Source organism: Apteryx rowi, unplaced genomic scaffold (genome assembly GCF_003343035.1).
Source record: "Apteryx rowi isolate R43461 unplaced genomic scaffold, aptRow1 scaffold_65, whole genome shotgun sequence".
NCBI lineage: Eukaryota > Metazoa > Chordata > Aves > Apterygiformes > Apterygidae > Apteryx > Apteryx rowi.
In genome coordinates, this window is record NW_020450927.1 from 2,942,050 (window position 1) to 2,966,709 (window position 24,660).

Consider the following 24,660-nt stretch of genomic DNA (forward strand, 5'->3'; position numbering starts at 1 on the left):
CGCAAAGCTAATACGCACCTTCAAAGGCGCTAGCAAAAGTTGGAGGCGAAAAAATCCAAAAATGGAGGGTATAGTTGGAAGAAAAAAAAAACAAGTTGCCCCAAATGGTCGGGGGTGCATTTGGGTTTTATTCTGCGCTGCCGAGCTGTTAGGTGTGGTGTCGTTCCCCCTGGCATTTATGCTCCGAACTGGAACAGATTGCTGGAATACATTGTTCCTGGAAAAACGCACCGCGCAGCCCCCTCGGCTCGCTCTCTGGGAACTTCCAGAGGGCTCGAAGTAGCCCCCAAACCTCTGTTTACATCCCATCTCCCTGCCTTCCCGCCTGGCGTGCAGCTCCTTGTTCCCGAAAACGTTGCTTATGGGGATGATCTTACTAATTCTTCTGTGTTCTTGCAGGGGCAGAGTAGATCTTAGGAGGAGGAAATACTGCACTTTCTCCCTGGTCAGCCTGGGGGAAGCGAGGGGTCTTTCTCCTGAAAGTGCCAGGAATCGTGTGTTCCTGCATGGGTAATTTAGTGCAGTTAATCAAATCAATAAAACCGAGCCAGAACAGATCTAGAAGAAGGCTTTATGGTTTTGCTTTGCTGGGCTATTTCAGCTGCTTCCTCACAGTAGTTTTTTTTTTGAGCTGCCAAACACGCAGTATTTATCAGTGATGTTTGGCTTTGTATTTCTTGCATCCATCCCTCTTTTGCATGGTTCTTTTGCTGCCTTTTTTCTTTTTTTCTTTTTTTGTGTGTTAAGTTTTGGGAAGTTGCAAAGTGCCAGTATTAATTGTAAGAGGGCCCCTAAAGCTTATGTATGTGATTTGTTTATACCCAAATGTCTGCGCCCATCTGGGTGTGCTGATAAGGGGATGCTGTGGTTCCGCGAGGGTATCTACCTTTGAGARGCTTCATCGTGTATATATAAATCTTTTGAACATGTTGTGGGTGGTGGGGTAAGTAGTGTGAATGTTTGCCAGATGTTCACATCGTCTTCACATGTAATTTTGGTTGGTAAACAGAATTCCCGTAACTGACGCCTGATAGGAACAGCCCTTTATACAACTAGACCCTCTGCAAAATGATCGTGTGGCTTAAAAAATAAAAAAAAAGACTGCTGCTTTGCCTCAGCAGGCACATGGTGGGTTTCAAAACCATCAGATTAAAACCCTCCCCTTTCCCCCCTGTAGCTCCCCTCTTTCCTCGAAACCCGCAAAAGAACGGTCAGCTCCTAAATAATAACCGAAAACAGAGACATTGGATCAGACTGTCCCCTTCCCCAGAAGCATCTGGCTGGGTTTTTAAATGTGCCTGCTGTCCCAATTGTAAAGAATTAAATTTTAACACCTGCAAATAAGCTGGGTGCCCACGAGAAGCGTAGCATGAGYGTGGGGAAATGCATTTCTTTCTCCATATGTGCGTGTGCCTGTGGCTGTGCGTTTCCGTACTCCAAGTTGGGTGCTGAAATTCCCTGAATTGACAGCTCTAATCAAGGGATGTTTCCAACACTGCGAAAAGGGGGGCATTTTTTTTTTTTTTTACCCCCCTCCTCTCTCTTGCAGAGTGAACTGAATGAAACACATGGTTGAATTTAGTATCGGAGGTGGGAGACGGAAGGAGCCCTCTCCGTRCATGTGTGTTTTTGAGTAAGATAGTCAAACCAAGCTCGTCTTCCCGCAGCTCCTGCCTTTGGCTCGGACCGCGAGGCTCTGCAAGCCTCTTGGTGGCAAATACTATTTTCAGGCAGTTTCYGAATTGGCATAATTCATCTCCCCCCGCTAGGCAGGCGGCTGCTGGCGACCCCGGTGCTCGCTCGCGGGCGCCTCGTCCCCCGAGTCCTCGCGGGGCGAGCGGCGCTGCCTCCGCGGCCGGGCCCGGGCGCCGTTCGGGCCAGCGGCCCCGGCGAAACGTCCCCTCCGCCTCGGGCGCGCGCGAGCGAGCGGCTCGGCGTTTGGAAACTTCTCCCTGGCATCCTAACCTCACCCTCCCTCCCGTTTTTTTTCTCTCCAGGAAACATGCTTTAAACTGCCACAGGATGAAGCCAGCCCTTTTTAATGTCTTGTGTGAAATCAAAGAAAAAACAGGTAGGAAATCAAAGCTGTTGGTTCTGTGTTTTCCTTTCTGCTCCTTAAGGGTATTTATCGTGCAACAAAGTTTGTGCCTCCCCCTCACCCCCCCTGTGCATGTAGTATTATTTAAGTGGGGGGAAATAGCTACCCAGTGTTTAATGCTTCTGGCATTGGACTTGCATAATGTGGTTTGTGTCTGCAAGGGAAAATATCGTGGTTTAATTTCTATTGTATAGCTTCTTTTTATTTGTTGCTTTTTGGGGGGGGAGAGAAAAAAAATCAAAACCCTTACATTTCTCTCTTGCTTTAGTTCCTTCTTTAAAACTTGGCACTGTTTTAAAAAAAAATCTGAATACAGAGTTAAAAAAGCAACAAAATGAAACTGTACGGTTTTGCTGCTATTACTAGTTATGTAAATCTGAAGGCCTCTTACTTTTATTTTTTAAGGGTTAAAATGCTTATGTCTGCCAATCATCCAGGCTAGATCACCTAAGAGCAAGTTGTCAGTTGCCTTTAGTGAAAGCAATATATTAGATTGTTAGTTACTTTAGGGTACTGTTGTTTTATGACATGGGGTGTTCTCAGGCTTCTAAAGAAGCTAATGACATGAGAGCGTCGGTTCTGCTGTTTCCCACTTTCCAGACCTCCTACCATGTACTAACACACTTATAACACATCCCAGGGGGGCATTTAAATTTTAAAAGCAACAATTAAAAAATAGCAGTCATCAATCAAGGGTGATCTTAAACAACAGATGCTCAGGGAAGGACATTTAGCAACATGCACCACTTATTTATTTATTTGTTGGAATCTCTTTGAAAAAATGGGGGGAAAGAGGGGAAATTCAGAAGGGGGGGGGGTCGTCTCTGCTGTTGCCTTTCTGAGCCGATCGGAGGCGACCGGCAGGCTTCTCCGTGCTGATCCAGCTGCCTTGTTTTAGCAGGCTGCAAAGTACTTGACTTCCCCCCCTCCCCTTTTACAACAAGGACCGTAACAGTCAATAATTCATATCTAAACCATATAAGCAAGGGCATGACATGAATGAAAGTGACAATAAATATGATTGCACACCCAGTTGATATACATTGATAGTTACACATAAAGGGGAACAGCTTTCGAAAACCTGAATCTGAGTCTTACTTTTTTTTTTTTCCTTAAATATATATAAAACCACGTAGTGTGAGCAGCTGATTGAAAATACAATTACTTGACTCTTGCAATATATATAAAATGACTAAGGGGGCCCTTTGTTAAATGTTGTTTGTGCAGCTTGTAACCTAGACAAAGCACCTACCGATGGCATTCGGCTCTCTGAAGTCCTTAAGGCTGCGCTGCCATGTCTGACCTTACTGAGAAGTCGTTCATTATGTACTTTCCATAATATAATGTAATGGACTCTGTATGGGAACCTGTATGGAATTCATATGATGTTGTGTAAGGGAGGCTGTATAGAGATAAATTTTATGGGTGGTTTAAATCTCTCTCTGTGCTTCCCCCCACCTCCAAAAAAAAAAAAAAACCCAAAAGAGAGGGAGAAAGGGACCATCCAGTTCCTTTCCATTCTCCCGCTTTCTTCTTTTATTTTCTTCTAGCCAAGGAAAATGCTCATCTTCCCTTTTTCTCGCAGTGCGTTTGTAATGCTGCATATGTTGCCCATGCAGTGGGACTGTTTAGCAGGGTATCTGGTCCATCGCGGCCCGGCTTTGCTGCGGATGCAGTCGCAAAGTTATGGGATGGGGAAGCCGGGCGCCCTCCTGCCTGGGGRTGCTGTGGGGTGGCAGGGAGCTGGGGACAGCTGGGAGGTGTATGCACCCATAGTGGCTGGGTGTGCTAATTCCCGTCTCCTGGGTAAAATCCAGAGAGATGGTAGGTTGAAGTATGAAAATGAAGGATATTGAGGTGCGGACTGGGGCTGTCTTACTTTTTTTTATTTTATTTGCCGTGCCTGGGTTATTTGGATTCAAGGCTGCTGTAAAGAGGTCTCTGAAGGGGTGCAATGGAGATGGCTTTAGGAGCACTGTTTATCTGCCTGCTGATGTGTTTACGGTGAATTATTTTGCTTTGCAAATTGGAAGACCTCCTCCCCTTCCCCTCATCTGYGTCCCCAAAAGTCACACTTTGTAAGCAAGCAAACGGCCAGATGGTATTTCTTTTTATTTTCCATCGGTGCTTTGTGGGCCCGAGTCTAGAAGGGAAGGTGGCCTTGAATTTCTGGGGATGAGGGTACCGCTTTCTTCTGTTTGCGTACTCCTTGCTGGTGGTCTCGGGAGGGTCTGCGCAGGTGGGCAGTGGTGAAAGTTGAGGCAACTTCTCTCTCTTCCCGCTTTTCATTTTGATTCCCATATTTTTGCATGTTGGGGGGGGGTGTGTCACGTACGCTGCTGTTGTCTGAAATCCTGGTGCTTGTCTGTGGTCACTGGTGGGAGTTTGAAAGTGCGTGTGTACATCTTCCCCCCCTCCTCCCCAGCGTTATGATGTGCGGAAATGTGCATGCAGTTACCCACTGCCTGATTTAAGTGACTCCAGAGCCTTATGGAGACTTTACCACCGTCTCTTGCAACATTATGGCTAATATTTCATGGCGTTAACGTTGTCTGAGCAAACCCAAAGTGTCCATAAAGTTGTTAGAAAAAGAGGTCGTCTTTACTGGCCGAAGAGTTCCCTTTTGCACGCAGACTCTTCAATTATTTTAAAGGATTTATAGACGTTTTATTTAAAAGCTCTGTTGTYGGAATCTGTCGGTTGTCTTTTGTCTGCAGCTTGGAGGTTGTCTCTTCTGGGGTGATGTCTGTTTAAAAGTAATAAAAGTTGAGAGATTTGATCCAAGTGGGAGCRTGTAGGAAAAAATTGCTGCTTAAATATACATATAAGTTGTCTGCGTTCATTTGGTGTGTTTTCACTTGCTGTTGGTTGCTTTGTTGCAAGCGGAGGGGCAGGACTGCCTTCAAATGGCTGGCTGGCTTTTTGGAATAATAATTATGGAAATCGGAGGCATTGTTGTCCTAAATACAATTGATTCCTCCGTCAATAGGAATGGAAATTGGAAATTGGATTGCTGATTTATATATTAAAAAAAAAAAGTTTGAAGGTGGGGGTATGGGCTCTGTCTTTCTGTCTTCTTTTTCCCCTTGTTTTTTTCCTCTCTGTCTCTTTTTTTTTTTTTTTTTTTTTKYTWTTCTCTGCCTGAGCAGAATAGCTAAGCAGAGGAATCAGGCAAGGCATACGCAGACGTGGGGTCCTTGGATGGCAAACTGGAAAATATCTGCTGTCAAAATGCAGCAGCGTCTCTTTCAGCTGCGAGCCTTTCCCAACTCCCCGCTCGCTGGGTCGGCGCGGATCGGCGGCGAGAGAGGGTGCGCGCAGGATATATGACCGTTTAATCTGATTCCTCCTCCTTAAGAGCTTTCCGTGCCGTTTCACTTTCTCCCCGCTCTTTTGGGGGAGGTGAGGGCGGTTGGGCGAATTCGGCTTCTTAAAAAGCCCCTGACTTTTTATTTCAAATGCCCTGATTTTATTTTCTTAGCCCCCCTCACCCTCCTGTGTCAAAGTAATCGGGTTTGGAAGAAAAACGTACATACCACCAACGGATAAAATTTACTAAGTGGAATATTTATAGACAGCACTGATTAGCCGTGCAATTGTTGTTGAATAATGGGTTTGTGTTTTTTTTTTTTTTTAATTTTAGAACATAATAGCTATATACGGTGCCTCTTAGCTACCTTTCCCTGTGCATTATCTTCACCAAACTTAACTCAAATCAGATCTTTGGAGGAGGTAGGATTTTTTTTTTCCCCCTTCTTTTCTTCCTTAACACCCCTTTGTTCTCTCCAGCTCTGTGTTCAATTAACACCCCCATCACAGAACTGTAGTCTTTTTTTTTTTTTTAATGTCTGTTACTGTATTTCACTTCTGACACCTCTCTTATTATTCTTGCCTGCCGTTTCTTTTTAATATAGCAATTACGTTATGGGGTTTCTTTCTTTCTTCCTCCCTCCCTTCTCTCCCCTTCTTTCACCCCCCCCAAAACCAAAAATCCCACCGAAAAGGAGGCAGAGGGGGGAGAGGGGGCAGGCGTGCTGGATGCAGAGCTGCATGTTTGCTGGGGTGCAGAGTGTGGCTGTAGGAGCGGGATGTCTTCTCCTGCCCAAGGCCCATCTAATGAAGTTTTTCACCGGGCGGGCTGGGGTGCAGCTTGCTTTCCTTCTCCCCCTCTCTCCCAGCTGTCGTTTAAACCCTGCCCTCAGTTTCTCATTATGCATTTCCACTGGGGTTTCCAAAGGTGCTGCGGAGAGTTAAACACCCCGATTTGAATTTCAATGCAGCGCTGCACCTAAGGCTTAATTCTGCTCTCTCAAAAGCTCCTAATAAAGGTGCTCCGGCTGCAGCCCGGAGGATCGGGGGGGGGCCGCGGAGCGATGCCCCGCTCCGCGGTTCGGGCGGTCCCGCCTGCGCCCCGCTGCTCTCCCCGCCGCCTGGGCGAGGAGGAGGCCTCGGCTCGGCCTTTCGCCTGGCGGGCGTCGAAGGGGAGCGTGCCCCCTTCCGCCGGCGGCGCAGGCCCCCGTTGGGGTCCGCCGGGCGCGTCGCGCGGCTGCGTTCGAAGGGGGAGCGGAAAATTCCCGTGGGCCGGCGCTCCCGCGGGCCGCGCCGAGCCGAGCCGCCGCGGACGGGAGACCTCTCTGCAGCTGGCGATTAAATTGCTTCCAGAAACCTGGCGTCCTCCAGGGAGAGGAGGGAAGGGAGCGTGCGAGAGGCTGGGCGGCTCGGGGGGTGCCTGGRCCGGGGGCTCTGTTATTGCAAGGGGGCGGCGGGGCCCGGGGGCTGCCGGGAGGGACGGAAACCCGCCAGCCTCGTGGGAAGGAGGGCGGCCGCTGTGCCCCAGGGGCCTTCGTGCTCGCGGCCGGCTCTTCTGGGCTGGACCTGTGAAACGACGGCAGTCCTGCCTCTGAGCTTTCCTCTTCCACCGTGCCGTGGTCTGTCAGGGGTTTGCYGAGGAGGCGCRGATAGCGCTGGAGAAATGTGTTTGCAGGGAGATTTCCTCTTTTTTTTTTTTTCTTTTACTTTCTTTCTTTTTTTTTTTAATTTTATATTTTCTTCCTCTCCCCTGGTAGCATGTGGTTGGAGCTCTTTGAACGGAGCAGGCTTAATTAGTTTAATCAAAATTGGCCTCCTGCAATCCACAAGGGGAGGAGGTGGAGAGCGCAGGGCTGCCAGCAGGCTGCTTCTCTCGCCTCCTCCCCCTCGGGCCTTGCAGCGAGGCGGCGAAACCAGGCCCGGCTCGGGCGCAGCGCCGCCGCTCCCGCCTGCCTCCCCGCGTGCCGGCGGGAGGCCGTTCGGGGAGCGAGAGGGCAGATCCCTTTGCTTTTCCCTTCCCAGGTTTCGGGTTTTTTGTGGGGGTCCGACGGCGACTGAACTTCGCGGTCGCGGAGAGCTGAGGGTCGGCGCTTGGTGCGGCCATCGCTCCGGCCCCCGTCGTGCGCGCCACGTGCCCGGCCTCCCCGCGCCGGCCCCGGGTTTCTCTCCGCTGCGGCTCCCCGTCCCTCCAAACGGCCTTGGCCGCCGCCAGCGCGCCGTGCACGAGCCCGGGGAAAGAGATCTTGTTATTGGGCCTTGTAGCTCCGAACGAGAAAGTCGGAAGATCTTTCAGGCCTAAATTTCTCCAGGGAAAATGGCTCAAGTTCCCTTATTTGAGACCTGCGAAGGGATTTCCCCCCTGCCAGCGCTGAGTGTCTGCGAGCAAAGCTCTTGTAAACGGTCGCAAATGTGAGATTTATTCCTGTTAGCAGGCTCCGGCTCTCGGCGCGCAGGCCCCGCGTTTGAGGGCAGCGCTTGTAAACAGAAAGCGAGAGAAACTCTGAGACAATTTCATCATGTTCCTTTCTCCTCGCAAGGAAATTACTGCATGCAGCAATTCTTGAGGGGAGCAGGGTGCTGTTTTAAATGTAAATGGTTTTATTTGCAATGAGATACACTAGACTGTGCCGCTGTTTGCGCTCCTGCCGAATCAGAGCTGGGGACTTTGGAGGGGGAAATGGAGAAATCCGAGATGCCTTCTCTGCCTTTGGTTCGGCACCTCGTTTCCCAGTTCCTCCTTCGATCCAGGACCTGCTGTGCTCTCCGTTAATGAAGCTCTGTAGAAGATTTTGTGATCTTCTGCAAATGTGCTGTAAAGCATTTTACTGTAGGTTTTTTCCCATCCTTCTCTTTAGGAGTTAGGGCGCTTCGGGATGCGGGAGAGGCCATGCTGTGTAGCCTGCGCTCTGTGCACGAGGGCAACGTTTGCAACCAGTGTGAAATATGACTCTCCCCTAGTGCCCGGTGGGAGCAGGGGGTGGGTTTGCATCGAGAGCAGTAATACATGTATATGTGTGTATATATATATATGTGTGTGTATATAATTTTTTTTCTCAACCTTTTTGGTTTTCTCCTGCCTCACATTCCCAATGCAGTATTCTGTGCAGCAAGTTTCACCCTCCTCGTGCCGCGCGTGCTTCGCGTTGGTCTTGGGCATTACTGTGGAGGGAGGTGGTGTGTGTAGCCCCGGCTCCGCAGCCGGAAGTGGGATCCCGCTGCAGGGCGCCCCCCGGCAGCCTCCGCACTTCTGGGCTGATGCTGAGACATGCCGGATCCTTGTGCTTCTGGGCGCCTGGTGGGGAGAAGCAATACTCCCTTGTGCAGCAGGGATGTATGCTCTCCTGTGTGTACAGCACCTAGCACAAGGCGACTGTGGTCCTGGGTTGGGGTTTTGAAGGAGCTAATGTGATTTACAGCAGTGGGTCTGGTTAATAATCTATAGCAGCTTCTGTATACTCAGGGGCTGCTTTTATTCCCAGCCAGGTGTTTGCAGACCAGATCAATATGGCCCTATTTGCATGGGGCTATCCATAATCTAATAAACCCAGGCCCTTCCCAGCCTCAGTGTGTGTCCTTAGTTTTCCCCAAACGTACCCGCAGAAGCTCCCCCAGCAGGGTCGGACTGGCAGGAGGCCCCAGCGGTGGGTGAAGCTGCTCGTGAGCAGTATCTGGCCTCTTGACTGCCAGTTCGGAGTAATGCACGACGGCCGAACGCTGCCGGTCTGCGTGAGGTGCCAATATAATAACCTCTACCGGAGCCCAGCCTGCAGGCACACCTGTGTTTTTGGCTCTTTGGGTGATCGTGGGCRCCCGCGTGGTTTTGTGCAGACCGTCGCTTCCCTGGCACGCTCTGGCGACAGAGAGACCGGAGGTTTTTCAGTGAAATTCCTTCTCTGCTAATGTCGCCTTTGGGGAGCGTCTGCCTGGAACCGCGTTTGAAACCAAAAATGATGGTCTGAAGGGCCAGGYGGTCGGCTCGTGCCGAATCCTGCGCTGCGTGTCTCGGAGGCATTGCATCCCCAGTTACCGCAGTCAGCAATCTGCTGACTTAAATAATACAAGGTGGCGGGCAGTATAGGTATAAATTACAGAAAGCCGTGGCCTAAGGAGGCTGTAGGCTGAACACATTAAAGCGTGGTGGCGTCAGGCTGGGAGCAGGCTCGGGAAGGAATTCGGGAGCCGAGATGCACGGGGTGCGGGGAGACGCTGTGCTGTTTTCTTGTGGATGTGGGTGTTTGTTTGGGCCGAAATTGGCTTACTCTGGTGTCGATTAAAAAAGGCACTGAAAAATTAATCTCTTGGCCTTGTGCTTGTGAAACCTGCCCCTGGATTTTTTTTATTTTATTTATTTATTTATTTATTTTTAAGCCAGTACAACGTGATCCTGAGACATGCAGTCCTGCAGTGATCTCAACCTTCGAAGGGGATGTGCCAGGGAGGGGAAAAGCCCCTTTCCACCCTGCCTCTGGATTGTGGGTCCCGGCTCTTCTCCGGCTGAGCGAACAAGTCTGCACATCTCTTGCTTGCTTTAAAATGTACCAGTCCCGCTCTGAAGCGGAGACGAGGGAGGCCCGGGGTGCTGCCAGCCGTGGGAATGGCCCCCGGGCGGCCCCGCTTAGCTCTTAGGGCAGCTCTGCCCGCTGGAGGGGTTTTTGCGCTCTCCTGYATGCCGGTGGGTTTTGATTAACTCTTTCGGGGACATCCATCGGCAGGTGGGCTCCAGGGGACGGGATCCTGCAGCTTCCCGGGGTGGTTCTCATCTCTGAGCCGCGGTTTTAAATCTGGGTCTCTCACTTTTCTCCCTGTAGTCACCTTTTCTCTGCTCACCGCTCGCTCTCCCGTCAGCGGTTGCTAATCTCTCTTCCCCAGCCCTTAATAGCTTTCTTCGGGCCTGGTGAACAGAGCGGGGGAATGAAGGGAAGAATCCAGGCAATCATTTTGCTGGGAAAACCTCTGAATACAGATTTTGCTTTACCGGCTCCTTTTCCTGGCGGCAAACATGAGGCGGCAGCAGCATCAGGCAGCCCTGCGGAGGGGATCGCTGCTGGAGGAAGCTGCTTTGCCAAGCTGCCTGTCTGCAGGTCTCTGCCAGCCGCGGGCTGTTGTGCGTGCTGAAGAGCAGTTTGTTGTCATTGCTTCTCAGCATTTTGGGGAACTCGCCAAAGCAGATAATAGAAATCCCCTCCAACACCTTCCGAAAGCAGTGCGTTGTCTCCCCGCTCCATGTGTTCTGGGGCCCTGATCTTTTATTTATAGGAGAAGCCTTACCCAGAATATCTGTAAGCAGATATCCCTAAGCAGCAGGGCTCCCCCCCCCCATTTATTTATTTATTTATTTTAATATATATTGATAAATTGAAAGTCCCAGAACGGCCAATGCTGTGAGGAGTCACAATGATTTAAAATGATAAACTGTGCTGTTTTACTTCAGCATTGATGCAAAATAAACTGAGTTGGCTTTGCAGGTGGAATCAGCCTGTCTTTACTGCTGTTGGCTGCGTTTTGTGTTTTGTCCAAGCCCAAACTCAGAAACTCAGTTCATCACTTTTACGTCCCCTTTTCAGTCGTTTCACAGGCAGCATTTTGTAACAAAACATTTGGCCTAGCCTGGCTGGCCTGCCTGTCCTTGTTATTAGAAGAGGAAAATCAAGTTTCTCTCCTGGTTGGATAACATTTTCAAATTCCAAAGTGATGTCGATTAGCAAAATTAGCAGTGGCAGGTTAACGGCAAAAATACCGTTCCAGTTGCTCAGTGTTCATTGTTCTTTGCTGGTTTCCTAACTTCAGTGGTCCCGATCCTGTGCATGTTTACACAGTGCAGGATTTTTTCCCTCTTAATTCAGTGTGACTGTTTCCTTTGACATTTGATATTTACAAGGCTGGAGCCAAAATGAAAGCGAATCTGCCTAGAAGTCTCCGAAACATGCCTAATTTCAACATTAATGTTTCAAAACCCAAGCTGCTTGTGGGTGTACGTTTGCTTGTTTACACACCTCCTTCTCTTTCCATGTGCAGTGATTCTCTGGCGAAACATTAGGAACGATACAATACCTAGAGCTCGCTAGTTCTGCCTCTGGATGGATAGGGCTCTGGGTTTACGCTGTGAATTCAGCTTTTAACTTGAGTAGCCTCTAACTGTAAAAGGTTGCAAATGTATTAACATAGTCTTTTTTTTTTTTTTTTTTGAATTTAAATGATATATATGAAAATCTCTAGGCAAAAGGTTCAGTCCACAAGTTAAAAGAATTGAGTTGGGAGATATTACAGTAATTGATTCTGACTTCCTAGCACCGGGCACACAGCGTCGCCCAGCACTTTTTGTATGAAGCTTGCGCTTTCTGCTTAAAGGGTGCCTTTTAGAAAGGCATTTGGTCTTGTGTAGAAAGTTGCAGGCAGTGGGAAATCCACCGCCATCACGGAGGTGGTGTTTTGGAGGGTTTAATACCCTTTGCTTTGAAAAGGGGTGTGTTTATTTCTGATCCGAATTTGCAGAGCTTTGTCTTTCGGCTGCTGAATTTTGCTATGCGTTTGCCTGCTCAGGCTGGAGAGCCTGCTGCGTTCCTGCTCCCAGCAAAGTTGTGCATGTGGGGGGAGCAGGTGGCAGGAATGGTGTTTTCCATGAATGTGTTATTCCCCCGGAAAATCCTGTCTGTTAGATCTGGTCAGCAGATGTGAAGTGTTGATCAGCATCGGTGGTGGGAAGGGGAGTTACAGTATACTTTGCTAATGGAGAAAAATCCGAGGAGCAATTCCTTGATTTACGCGTTCAGTTATGTGAAATGAAGCAGTCTGAAGCGCTTTGCTCAGCAAGCTCTTAGTGGACTGCTTCTTCCCTTATATTTAATGCAGAATTTTCCAAAGTGGCTGTTTTTCAACTTTGTGACACGAATGTGGGCGCTCCCTTTGCAGATGCGGGTAGGGAGGCGCAGAGCCTTTTAAACGCGTGTGGAGAAACGTTGCCCCTTCAGGCTGTCTCGTGCCCGCCGGTGTGGGACCAGGACTGAGGAGCACATTGCATAGCTCGCTCCGAAAGCTCCCGTGCGATTCTGTCCCCACGTGGCTCAAAAGGTCACTTAGCGCGATAGCAAATGTTTCATTTTTTTTTTGTGCCCTCCTCCAAATAATCAAATAAACATCTTTCCTCTGTTATGGGAGCTTCTGGTGGAAGCATCCCGAGAAGGATTATCAGCAGGAGCGTCTGGGCCCGGGCTGCTCCTCTCCCGAAGGTCTCCGGCTGCTATTTGCACATGCTGGGATCTGACCGCAGTTGGCATTTCCCCGGTTGGGTGGAATTTACTTTCCGCCTGGCAAGGGCATTCGGTAACATTTGCTCACCTGGGCTGCTTAAGCTTTGGAGGGGTTGGGGGATATGGCGGAGAAGGTCATGGGGCAAAACTGATCTTTTGTCTCTGCTTTCCTTATTGGCAGGAGGGAGTGGTGAGAGCAGCTGTAAAATACTCTGTGCTCTGCCTGGGCATTAAGCAGAAGGGGGAAAAATGCTTTATATAGCACAGAGGTACCTGTGCAAGCTTCTGGATCCTACTCGGTTTGACGTTGGGTAGATGAGGGATTGGCCCCTGCTGTGGAGAGCTCAGACCCTGCTGGGTTTCCTTCTGTGTTGGTGGATGGGTCAGGTAGACAACCGGGCCTGGGTTGTGGCTGCTTGGAAGGTGCTTTTTATTGCAGAAAGGGGTCCTGTGTTTCCATTTGGATAGGTTTAAAGTGTGTGTTTGGGAAGGGCACCTCTAGCCTGAGGTGGGATTCCTCATTAGAAATGGCAGTTCTGCTCAGATCGGCTGCTGAGACGAGCAGGAGACTCAGGTGCGACCTTGTCTCAGCCCAGCTCCCCTGTCCCTGGGCGAAGGGGCCTGGTAGACACTCTGCTCTTTCTGGCTGATGCGTCGGGTCGATATTTTCACTGCGGTGTGGGGGAGCGGCGGGGTGGGGACAGCGAGGTCTGTGGAAATATTCGCTTGTCTTTGTGCAATGCCAGGTGTGCCTAGAAAACTGTACAGTCCTGGCCGGCTGGCTGGAAAGGGACACTGCAGCACAGCGGGGATGCAGCAGTGTGACAGCATGGTTGGAGGTTTAGGAAGACGAAGACTATCCCATGGGCAAACGTGGGGATCGTTTACCTTGGAAAAGCCGCAAACAGTACGGAATGAGATAAAATACAGAGAGCGATGGAGGCGGGAGGAAGACCCTGATCTTTTAATGCATATAAGGCAGGTGTCCTGTACACCAGGAAGGTGACACAGTCCACGCTGATGGAAGAACAAGCTTGATTTTCCCTTTTCTGCAGTGTTCGACTAGGCCTTGGGAATATTCTCTGGCAAAGGGAGCATACCCAGCTTGACTGGATGCTTTTGGGGCTAACAGCAGTAGCCAGTGATCAGGGCAGAAAGCAAGCACTGGAAGGGCTGTGACATTGTGTGCTTCAAGTCTTAATGCCTACTGGTTAGAAACTGTTGGTTTTGGGAGTACCAGCTGCTGGGGCTTGTGAAATGAATATTGAACTATGTTGAACTGCCTTATTTTAGGAGGGGAGGAGAAGGTACGGATCTGGAGCGAGCTGCCAAAGGCCTCTTGGAGATATTGTGGCAAACCGCTAATGGAAACCAAGCCTGGGCTTCCTCCTCCTTGCCCGTACAGTTCAGCCAGGGAGCACGCTGTACGCCTGTTTGGTGGAGCTCGCTCCATCTGGAATACCGAGGCGCGTGGCTGTAGGCAAGGGCGTTGGACAGACCCGCTTTATTATATGTAGGCTGTGATTGAGAAAGGAACTACACAATTAGGAGAGGTCCCTGTGGTTTGTGTTTGAAAGGAGCTTTATTAGAATAATTTTTAAGCTCCTGTTTAATCAGAAGGCTGTCTGCTGATTAAAATGGAAACCGCTTGCACAGGCACTGAGAGTTGCTGGCGTGTGCGGCTGCTCTCCTGTTACTCTTGTGTCCCCTCTTCCTGATCCCTTTCACTTTCCCTTTTACTGTTTCTCTTTCTGCTCTGCACTTCAGGGCTGCTGGACCAGATTGAGGCCCCCATTCTTCTCTGTGAAGCCACAAAAATCTGACTTGGGCAGTTGAACTCCCCGTGGTCAGGTGCGCTCCTGTTATGTATCCACAGTCCCTCTCTGCCTGGCAGCCGGTGTTGACACCCCCATGAGATTGGTGGTGACGGTCCTCTGTTGGGCAGCTCTTTCTGGGTCCTTTCCAAGGGTCTCTTCGGCCTCTTGGCCTGAGGGCTGGGGTAGCGGTTTGCCTCGAGTCTAGTCTGCAGTGTGCTGCCTTTCCCCTTGACAAGGGAATCTTTTTCCTCTGCATGGGGATGGACGCTGTCTGATGCGTGTCCCTCTTCCCATGTTTCAGCTGGTGCCGTCGTCTTTTTCTTGCATCCTGGAAGAACGGGACCAGGTGGGAGTCACAAAACAGGGAGAGGTCTGGACCTGGGGGTAGTGGCTGAGGTGCCAGGTCTGAGTTTTGTATGCAGGAGACTTGTACTTCAGTGTGACTCAGCCTTCACAGCTGCAATTGCCTCCTTGCCTTCGAGTCCATGCCTTATCTCTGACCAGACAGTGCCGGCACCACGGGCCAAGAGGGATCCTCATTGGTAGTTTGCCTTCTGGACAGGGCTGGCTCTTGGGAAAAGCCTGGCCCCGCTCCTCTCCATTGCACAGTGCTTTGGAAAGCTCTCCTAGGTTCAGTGGGGGAGCATGCAGAAGATCTATGTGAAGAGCAGATGAGAGCCATATAAAGACAAATGGGAATCAGATTTAGGAAGCCGACGAGACAATCCTTTGGAAGGGGAAGGGGCAGGGGGACTGTTTGCTTTAATAAGTCTCCTTGGATTTCAGGCAATAACACAGCAGTGTTTTTTTTTGTTTTTTTTTTTCCTTTTACCCTCTCTTCCCCCTCTTTCCCAGTCCCCTCTCTTTTCTTCTTTTCCTCTTATTTACTGTTTTCAAAACATCTCTGGTTCCAACAGCAACAGCATCTCCTCTTTGGGCTCCCACCCTCTGTGATTGGGGTTACGGGCCAATCCAGCTGACCTCTTGTCCAGTTTTCCCTTCTGTCTGGTTATCCCTGTCTGGAGCTTGTTCTCCCTGACCGGAGCCGTCTCGAGCCAGGCTGCCTTGGCAGAACTGCTGAGGAAGGGTTCCTTCCACCGCCACAGGAGCTTTTCAGCCTTTTTGGAGTGAGCAGTGGACCAGGCTTTTCCAAACTGAGTGATGTTTTCTCTGTGGAGTTGATCTGTCCTGGCACGCTCTGCAGTCTCTAGGGACAGGCTGTGTATGGAGCAGATCAAAGTTTCTCTGTCAGAGGTCCCAGGCAGTGCCCCCAAGATGCTTGTGTTACCCCTAACATGTGCTCTGCAGGGACCCGGCAGTGACTGGTGACTGAAGGGGTGGCCGCTGTGTTCCCAGCCTTGATGGCCATGCTGTTTCTCTGACCGCTTCCCTTTGCAGAAATGTACTCTTTTCCCATTCCTCCCTCTTTTCTCTGTGGTCATCGTCTTTGGGTGCAGCAGGCAGATCTGCAGGGCGGTTGGAGCTGTACGTAGCTTTGGACAAAGTGAAGTCAAGCCTTTGATCCCTCCTACAGACCTGCAAGAGTCCCGGCACTCTCTACCCCTGTCCCAGGCGGTTTGCCTTGGTGAGAAATTGTCTTCGCAAGCAGAGAGGTGAGAGTGCAGCTGGAAATGGCAGTTGCCTTGACCATCTCCACAGGTCTCCTTCCTGAGCTGAGTATCTTGGGCACTGCACAAGGAATAAAGTTTTTCCTGTCTTGGATGGGAATGTATCTCCTCCGTACTGCTGTGCACACAGTCAGAGGAGATCTCTCTGTTGCCTTTTGCGCTTTTGCTGATCCAGCATGCCGGACTGTTGTGGTTGTGTGTCAGGTAGAGCAGTTCGATCTGGAATTGTTTTTCTCTTTGGTGGCTGGCAGAGAGAAAACGGATCCAGAGGAACCTCCCATGCGTTTTAGTGGTTTGAACGTGGATAGCTCTCAGATGCTCTCCTGGGCTCAGTTGCTGATGTGTTTGCAGGGCCTTAGTAACTCACTTAACCTCTATCTACCTAGGAAAGTAAGTTCCCCTGCTCTTTTGGGATGTGCTGGGAAGCCTGGTGATGAACAGCCTCAAGTGTGACCTTTGGATTTCCAATTGTTTGTGCCTGAGGCAGGTATTTTCAAAGTGGCAGAGCAAGAAACGTGTCCCCAGTCAGCCTGTGGATGGGGACTGTGTGCTCCCTCGCACGCCATTTCATGTGTGGACCTTCACGTCCAGAGAGTGATCCTACGCAGCGTGGTGGGCTTGGTTTATATGGGCACCCTTCGTGTCTAACACTGAGCAGGTCTCGTATGAGTGCTGCAGAATTGCGTATACAGTTGCAATAATTTTCATGTGTGGCTTGGCATGTCTTGCAGATAGGCTTTGATGCTGATGATACTCGAAGGGCGCTGTGTCAGTCTGATCTTTGTGGTGTGGCTGTCCTGTGCTGTGGGTCCCCAGCACCAGCCTGCCTCTCCCTGCAGAGGGGGAGTACGCCCGCCCTTTGGGGTGAGAAGTATGTTAGCTGCTTCGCCAGGGCTCAATTTGGGAGAAAGTTTGTGGTGGCCTTGCTGTCATCACTGACAGCCCAGGAGGGACTGATTTAATTAAATCTGCAAGACTATCGCAAGGTTTTCCAGTTGCAAACTGGTTTGGCTTTGCTCTGAAAAAGCAAAAGAAAGCCGAGCATGCCTCGCAGTAGCTTTTCCAGGTCCTTGAGGTTGGCACGGGGGGAATCGCATCTGTGGCAGCACAGGGGGGGCCTCCTCCCTTGCTCAGCGAGAGTCTGCGGAGACAGAAGTGGTGCTTGTAAACCTTCGCCACTGGTATTTGGTTAGGATGTCTGAGGCCTTTTGCCTTTGCAGCTGCGCTGTGGACTCTCATCTCCCCTAGCTCACGTAGGTGGGTGCCTGTAGGCGCCAGGGGAGCTCTTGGGTAYGTTCCTGTGCTCCCAGGCCTGGCTCAGCCCTGGCCCTGGGTGTATCTGAGAATTCYCCATCCTGCATTTCTTTTTTCTGTGTTTCCACAGAGGTCTGTGCATAAGGTACCTCTTGTCACTGCCAGCATGCTTCACTTTAACCATGCCGTGGTGGTGCGTGGTTTTTGGAGTGTTTTTTTTTCTTTATTATTATTAGGAAATTCCCATTTGGTTGCTTTAAAAAGCAAGCCCTTGTGGCTGGCCCCTGGCCCGCCGCTAACAGATTTGTTTGAGAAAAGGCTGCGTTGGCATCCTGCTTTATTGAACATGCCTCCTGGGAAGGCGGTTTGAATATCCTTCTGTCTCCTCGGAGCAGGGAGCTCTCAGGACTGCTTGCCGCCATGGGGATGGGGAATGTTCTCCTCTCTTCTCCCTTTCCCTCCCACCCCTTTCCCTTGTTCAAGCCTCTCTTTTTTTTTTTTTCGGAGGAGAGAGAGCTATGCACGGTGCGTTCCACTCCATGCGGCTTTTCTCTTTCCCCACGGAGTTCATCCAAAGTTCGTATCCAGACGATGAACAAAGTCACTCAGACCTTTTCCTGACTCCTCACCCTTTGTCCTCATCACTTAGTGACAGACAGGAATCAAACGCCACAGACGGGCTGACGGGACGGGGTGTGTGTGAAAATCCTCCGTTAAGGAGGAGCAGAGTGGCCCCAGATGGGTGTGGGGGCTGATATTAAACCCTGTCCCCTCCCCAGCGCAGAGCTGTATTTACTTTAAAGGACAGCGGGGAGGTGCAGCATTTCTTGGTAGAAACCAGAGAAATTTTTAGTGACAATAGACATGAGGAGGAAGGACTGGATGGAAGTAGCCCCAGTGTTCAGCGCTGGGTACGCACCCCATCTTAAATAGGGGAAGGAAGGGGTGAAGGGCCATTACAGATTGGAGGTATCCATGCCTTGGCAGGAGGGATGGAGGCTGCAAGCGCAGTGCTGCAGACGGAGCTTTCCTTGGAAAGGGGTCCCGTGCAGTGCACAGCTTAGCTCTCAGGCACTGCCATCTCCGATGGTGTTGCATGTCTTCATGCATGCGTTTGAGCTAAGCTCTGTGCTAGAAGAGGGCACTTTTCTGGGGAAGAGGACGGACATGGTCTCGGGCTGTTCTGCACAGTCCTTGTCCAGTTCTATTGTCTGCATTGCCCTGGCTTGGTCTTTGGTCTCACCTGGCTGCAGGGCTCCCCTCTGGGCGCAGGATGGTGCTCCTCTGAGACCGCACTGGGGGAGCGTAAGGGTTGACTTGCCAGTGCTGCTCCTGGGGAGGGCCCTGGAGGTCTCCCTGCCTGCAGGTGCAGTCTGGTTTAGCTGGGGTGCTGCCTTGGCTGTGCTCCTTTCTGTAAGCTGTAAGCTTGCTCCTGCCGAAAGGAACCTGCTGCCAAAAGTTGCAGCAAGACCGTTTCCTGAGCTGGCGTTTGAGGGTGCTCAGGAGATCCAGTTCAGGCTGGAAGAAAGGGGAAGATGAAACAGTTTAGCCTTTTTGTTCCTTAGCTCTTGTCCAACTCATTCATCTGGCAGATGCTTTGGATGCTCCTGATGGGTATTTAACCCTCTCCTTGGCCTCCTCCCCACCATTCGCCTTCTTTCCTCTCTTTTTTTGAATGAATAATAACAACAACTTAAAAAATACCAGGAATGTCTGGAAGTCTCAGACATGGAAAAGAGAATGGCAGCACCTCATGGCAGAGATCTTGCGGGTACTTTTGGAGAAGCCAGACTGTCTGTAGCACCAAGTTTGGCAGAGGTTGGGAGGGTCAGGATCTCTCCACAGAAAAAAATAGAAATCCTCTGCTTGGGGATACTGCAAAAGAGAGATTGTGGATTGCTGTGATGTTCCTTATGAGTGGCTCTGCGGGGACATGTTGGTCTGGGCCCTGTTTCAGTCTTGGAGCTTCTCTTGACTGGATGCCTCATTTCTGTGTCTAGAAATCAAGGGCTTGCCCTGTCTCCTAAGGGGATCTGGATTGGGCAGAAGGCCGTGGTCCCTTGGAAAGTAAAGAGCCCAATCCTGGCACGAATGTGTGCTCAGGTGCAGCTGGTTGAAGGATCAGGGCCTAAATCTTCTGGCTTCCTATGCCCTGAGACGATGGTTCCCACTTCCATTTGTCAAGGGCAAAACAATCATTCTTTTCCATGTGATGATTTCTAGAAATGTCCTGGTGTTGCAGATGTTGCTGTTTGTTCCTGGTGTAGACGAGTAGTTGCAGCCTCCTCTAATGTGTTACTTGTTCAGCTCTCTGGAGCGAGTTTAAGGATGTTGTATGAGGCAGGGCTGTGGGGCTTCATCTGTTCTGAGGCCACCCCGTTGGGGAGGAAGACATTGCAAACATCCCTGGTGTAGACAAACTCTGTACCCTGCTGTCAAAGGCATTGGTATGAGAACAGGCAGGGAGGGGAAACACTGCTGTCAGAAAAGGAATCAGTAAGGAGCACTTTCATGGTCCTTAAATCCCAGGAAGTGCCCAGGAAGCTGCAGGTACAGTGAGAATCTCTTTGGTTCAGAGAGAGCTAGCTCTCAGCTTAAATGGACAAGAGCAATGCAGTCTCCTGTGTCAGAGGAGAAACCAAATTGCTCAGCAAGTCCCAGGCTCTGGCTGAGCTGGGCCCTGGAGGGACAAACTCACCCAGGGCATGGCAGGCCGAGTCTCCGTCCCTGGCTGCAATGTCCCACCTGCCTCCTGCCAGCACCCACTCCTGGTGCCATCCTCGGTGACAGCACTGCTGCCTACCAGCGCTGCTTGTCAGGGGTCACCTTGGAGGCAGCAGGAAGGGACTGGGGAGGGCCAGGTTGTGCCCTGTTTTGTTAGCTGATTTTGCAGAGCTTGCTGATCTGGCCTCCAGCCAGCTCTTCTGACTCACAGGAATCTTCTCATGAGTCTCCTACGCCCTCCATTACCTGATCCGAGTGCTTCCCAGCATGTAGGCTCTCGCCGCTCTACCATYGCAGAGCCGTGGCCCTGAAGGGAGCCGTGTATTTACACAGCATGTGTCCACTGCGGACTCCTGCAGCATGTCGCTGGAAGGGAGCTGAGCCCAGGTCTCTGCTGTCTCGCTGAAGGACCTTTTTGCAGTGCATGCTCCCCTTTGCTAGGGACCATCTTTCCTGACCCAGCAGACAGCAGCAGCCTGTCTGTCTTTAGAGACATTTGCTCTGTTTGCAAGACAAAGTGAAGATTATACTTGTTATGAGGAACAAGTTTGGTGGCTTCTCTAGTAAACTCAATGGGACAACAGGAGGTGACCAGAGTCACAACTCCATGTGTTGATGCTGCAAGCACTGAAGTCCCTGTGGAGCAAAGGCAGGTGTGAGACATGCCTGGAAATCCCCGTGTTACGAACTGGGAAGTCTCCTTGAGTTCTTGGCTTGCCATTTGTGCCTTGAATTTTTTGCATGCAGCTTTACCTCCTCACCTCTGAAGGGAAGCAGCTGGGGTGTGTTCCCATCCGAATCTCGTACCCCTGCAAGATGCTTGGTTTGGCAAGGGTTGCTGTTGCATCAGGCTGGGCTGTGCCCAGTGCCTCCCAAGCACAGGGAGAAGGCGCTGAGGGAAGGTCTCGGCAGTCCTTGCCAGCTCCGACTGCCTGGAGCGTTGGTGCTGCCTGCCAGCCCTCTGTGGGGCAGAACCACTCCTCTCTCCGCAGGCACTGAAATGCTGCGCAAGCCAGGAGCTGATGCCTGATGGGGCTGTGCATGTGGTCAGGGGTGTCCTCCCCGCTGTGCCATTGCTTCCTGCCTTTGCAAACACGTTTCTGCTCTTTTCCTCCTGCTCTGGGACTCCTGTTGCTGTATGCAGCTCATCTGGACTGGGATCTTCTGGCTGGGCTTATGGGATCTCAGAGCAGGAAAGAGAAGCTTATAGCAGGAGCATTGGCTCAGAAATAGTTTGATATCGTGGACCCTCTGGGAGCTTGGTGAGGGGTGTGTTTTTGTCGCGCGACTCCATGTGTGATGTGAATTTGTCTCCTGTGGGTCCCAGTAATTTGTAAGATCTGGGTGTTTTGGTGTCTCTTTCTGGTCTGTGTCTACCAAGCTGTGTGACATCATGCAAATAATTTGCATCGTGCCTTAAATAATTTACAAGTATCTCATAGAAGACCCCAGAGAACAGGGGGAGATGCTCATTTTGGTATTATCAGGGACTTGTATTCTCTGGTAGCCTTGGAACAAACCTCTCCTACAGACTGAGTGCCCACCTTGTGGGTGGCACAGCCTGGTGCAAAGGCAGGGAGGTGTTTTAGTGAGAAGGGGTGGTTCATCCCCCGTGCTTTTTGAAAGGGCTGACTGCTGAGAGGTATGGAGACAGCTCCTTGTTCTGTGATGCAGGAGCCAGAGCGGTGACTCACCTGGCTGGACCCCTGCAGAGAGAGGAGGCCTGCCCACCGCCGGTGGAGGGTGTGGGGACGTCCCTTCTGGATGGGTGGAATATCTCTGGCAGCTTGCTTCCTAGTAAGATGCTTGTGGTTCGCTTGATGTGATGAAGTTATTCAGTGAGCCCTGGCATTTCTGGATGATATCTAAGGGCAGGGTCTCTTGCTTGCCTTCCTCCCACTCCTCCTCCGGTGTGGACCAAAGAGCATCTCCCTAGGACTGGATGCAGCTGAGAAGGTACAACCACAAGGGCAAGTGTGGCACCTCCACCTTCCAGCGGTGAGAGTGGCGGCATAGGTAACCTGCTGCATAAGTTTCATGCAGAACTGTCCAAATTTTTGCCATTGCCCCGTGAGGATACTCCTGGTGACTTGCAGAGATCCAGGTTTGCCTCTGCTCTGGGTTTGGATATGAAGCCCGGATGCRTGATGAGCGGGAGTGGACTTCTGGGGGATTTAATGGCAGAGAACCAGAGATCTCCCCTTTTGCAGAAAGCATTGAGCAAGCAGAGAGTGGGGTACCCTTCTCTGGGATGGGGGCTGAGATTTAAGTCGCCTATAACTCGAGGTTCCTATTTGGGGGGGGCTTTTTGCAGCCTGTTGTTAAGGGGGGAAGGAGGTGTACTGAAACTGGTATCCAAAGTGACTTAGGCACTGATGTTTTACTGCCTTTTCAATGGAGCCAGAGTCCCAGGGCTCTTAAAAATTAACCACTTGTTTGCGGTTGCAAGCTCCCCTCTTAGCAGGAGGCTGGGTGCACAGTCCCCTGTGGCCAGAAGGGATTTAGGGTGCGGGGGAGCTTTGCTGTCTCTCCAGTATGTTCCCCATCGTGTGTCCCAGCCTCGTCAAGTAGGACAGCGCCGCTCAAGATGCGGGATCCTTGGCAAGCTGGCCTTTCCCTTGGCGACGTTGCCGAGCCAGCCCTGGAGCCGAGGTCTCTTTCTCTCTCCTCCTACCCCTGCTTGCCTCCTCCGTGTCTGGGGCTTTGTGAGCCAGCCGGGTGTCAGTGCCAGAAACCCTCGGTGCCGCAGCAAACTTCTCTGAAGTGTCAGTGTGTAGCGTTTGGGTCCCGGCCCCCCTCCCCGCCTCTGCCCCAACATTTATCAACAACCTCCCTTCCCTCCAAGTCGCTGAATTCTTTCTTTGTGGCGTCATCCTCCGGCCAGAAGCCGCCCCATCCCTGCTCTCCCTTCCTCCGAAACGAGCCCAGAACTGCTGGGCAAACATTTCGCCTGTTGTTATTACAGTATTCCCATCTGCATACTTAGTCATAAACCCCTTTTAATTCCAGCCTTTTCTGGGGCGGGGTTAAGAGTTCAAACCCATCATTTTTCTTTTGGGGCTGGAGGCTTACAAAAGCTGCCTGCAGCGAGATTGTTCTGGAGGACGGGCCCGAGAGCGCGTTTCGGGGGAGGGAAAGGCGGGGGGACGAGGTGGGGGCTGTGTGCGGGGAGGGGTGAGCGCAGCGGTGCTGGATCCGGAGAAACCCCCCGGGGAAGGCTTTGGAAGAGGTTTGTGTGGATTCAGGCCGCGGAGCCAGCCTTGGCGCTGACGCACGCGGGGCGAAGGCCGCGGCATGGGGGTGCTCCTCGCCAGCCCGCCCTCCCTTTCGCTTCTGCTCGCGGCGCTGCGGCTCTCCCGAAAGCCGGAGGTGGACGGGGCTGGCCGTTGCTCAGAGAGGAGATGCAGAGTCAAGTCGCGCCTCTGCTGGGCGTGCTCTCGTTTGCCAGGTTCCTGGGATAGATTAACACCGAAACCTTGAGAGGAACACTTCCAAGTGAGAAGAGGAGAGGAGCAGCCCTGACATCTACGAAGGCCCTTACAGAGGCCCTCCATGCAAAAGGTGGTGCCCAAGGGGAGGCTTTCAGCCTCCTGGGAGGCAGTGTAACCCATGCCACTGATATTTTAAAGATGAAAAATACATTGCTGCCTCCTTTTTCCCCTCCTCATTGTGTTCTTACTTTAAACCGGTGCCTTCTCCCAGCTCGGAGTGAGGAGGGTCCTGCACCAGGACCACTGGAGACGTGCTCTGCAGTTCCTGGACTCACCTCCCGCTCTGCGCAGGCATCCTCAGGGCCAGATAAGCCCAGGAATCTGTGTGCTCCTTGGAAAACGTAGGGATAGGTTGGTTGTGAGCCCACCTGGACTTAGTAGGTGGCTGAAGTCTTCCCGCCTTCTCTTAGGACCTGGCTGCTTTTATTACCCCTGTGTCAAAGGCTCCTGGACGTTAGCACTATGCGCTTTCTGCCAGCTCGATGCCATGCCATCGGGGGAGCAGGGAGGTAAAAGGGAGGGTGCTGGGGGGAGCAGTGAAGATTTGGCRCCTGAGAGAACTGGCTGCGAGAGGCAGCTTTGCTCCCCGACACCCACAGCAGTGAAAGAGCTGAGAGCGGAGCTGAGTTTGGAGAGAGGTGGATCCCACCTCTGTGGAGCTTTTCTCTAGCTCAGCGAGTGAGCAGACGGTYGCTGTACCAGGTTATGTCCCTCTATGTTTCTAAGGTTGCTTTTCTGGTTAACAAAAGAGACATCAACTTCCACCCTTTTTCTTGTCCCCATCCTCTGCCCTTGTATCCCCCTCTCTGAACTGGGGACTTGGTGGCCGCACAGTCCCAGCTTTCTGTTTGCCTTTCCGTGAGCCACCCAAAACTCGCCAAGTTGTTTGCACAGGGCGGTGTGAGGTGAGGGTGCTCCTAAGGACAGTGCTTAATTCCTGGAAGAGAAATGGTTTGCGTGTCCAGGCACTCGCCTGTACCAGTGCTGTGGCGCGGGCAGGCTCGACTCAGACCTGTGTGCAGTGGAGATGCTTTCTGCCTCCTTTAGCACCTTCTCCCTCCCTCTCTCTCCCTCCCTCTCTCTCCCTCCCTC

The 24,660-nt window shown here is 51.4% G+C and overlaps 1 protein-coding gene across 5 annotated transcripts in view; it reads left to right on the plus strand.

Annotated features, from left to right (window-relative positions):
- Positions 1-352: 352 nt before the first annotated feature.
- PBX1 (PBX homeobox 1) overlaps positions 353-24,660 on the plus strand; it is a 159,255-nt gene continuing 134,947 nt past the window's right edge. For 4 of the 5 annotated variants that reach the window (XM_026084687.1, XM_026084689.1, XM_026084692.1 and 1 more), the window contains exons 1-2: positions 353-510; positions 1,998-2,071. In XM_026084687.1, coding sequence (XP_025940472.1) covers positions 362-510; positions 1,998-2,071 — 223 coding nt within the window. In that variant the 5' untranslated portion in view covers positions 353-361. Of the gene's footprint in view, positions 511-1,997; positions 2,072-24,660 lie in introns of those variants that run through there. The other variant, XM_026084686.1, reaches the window with a different exon arrangement.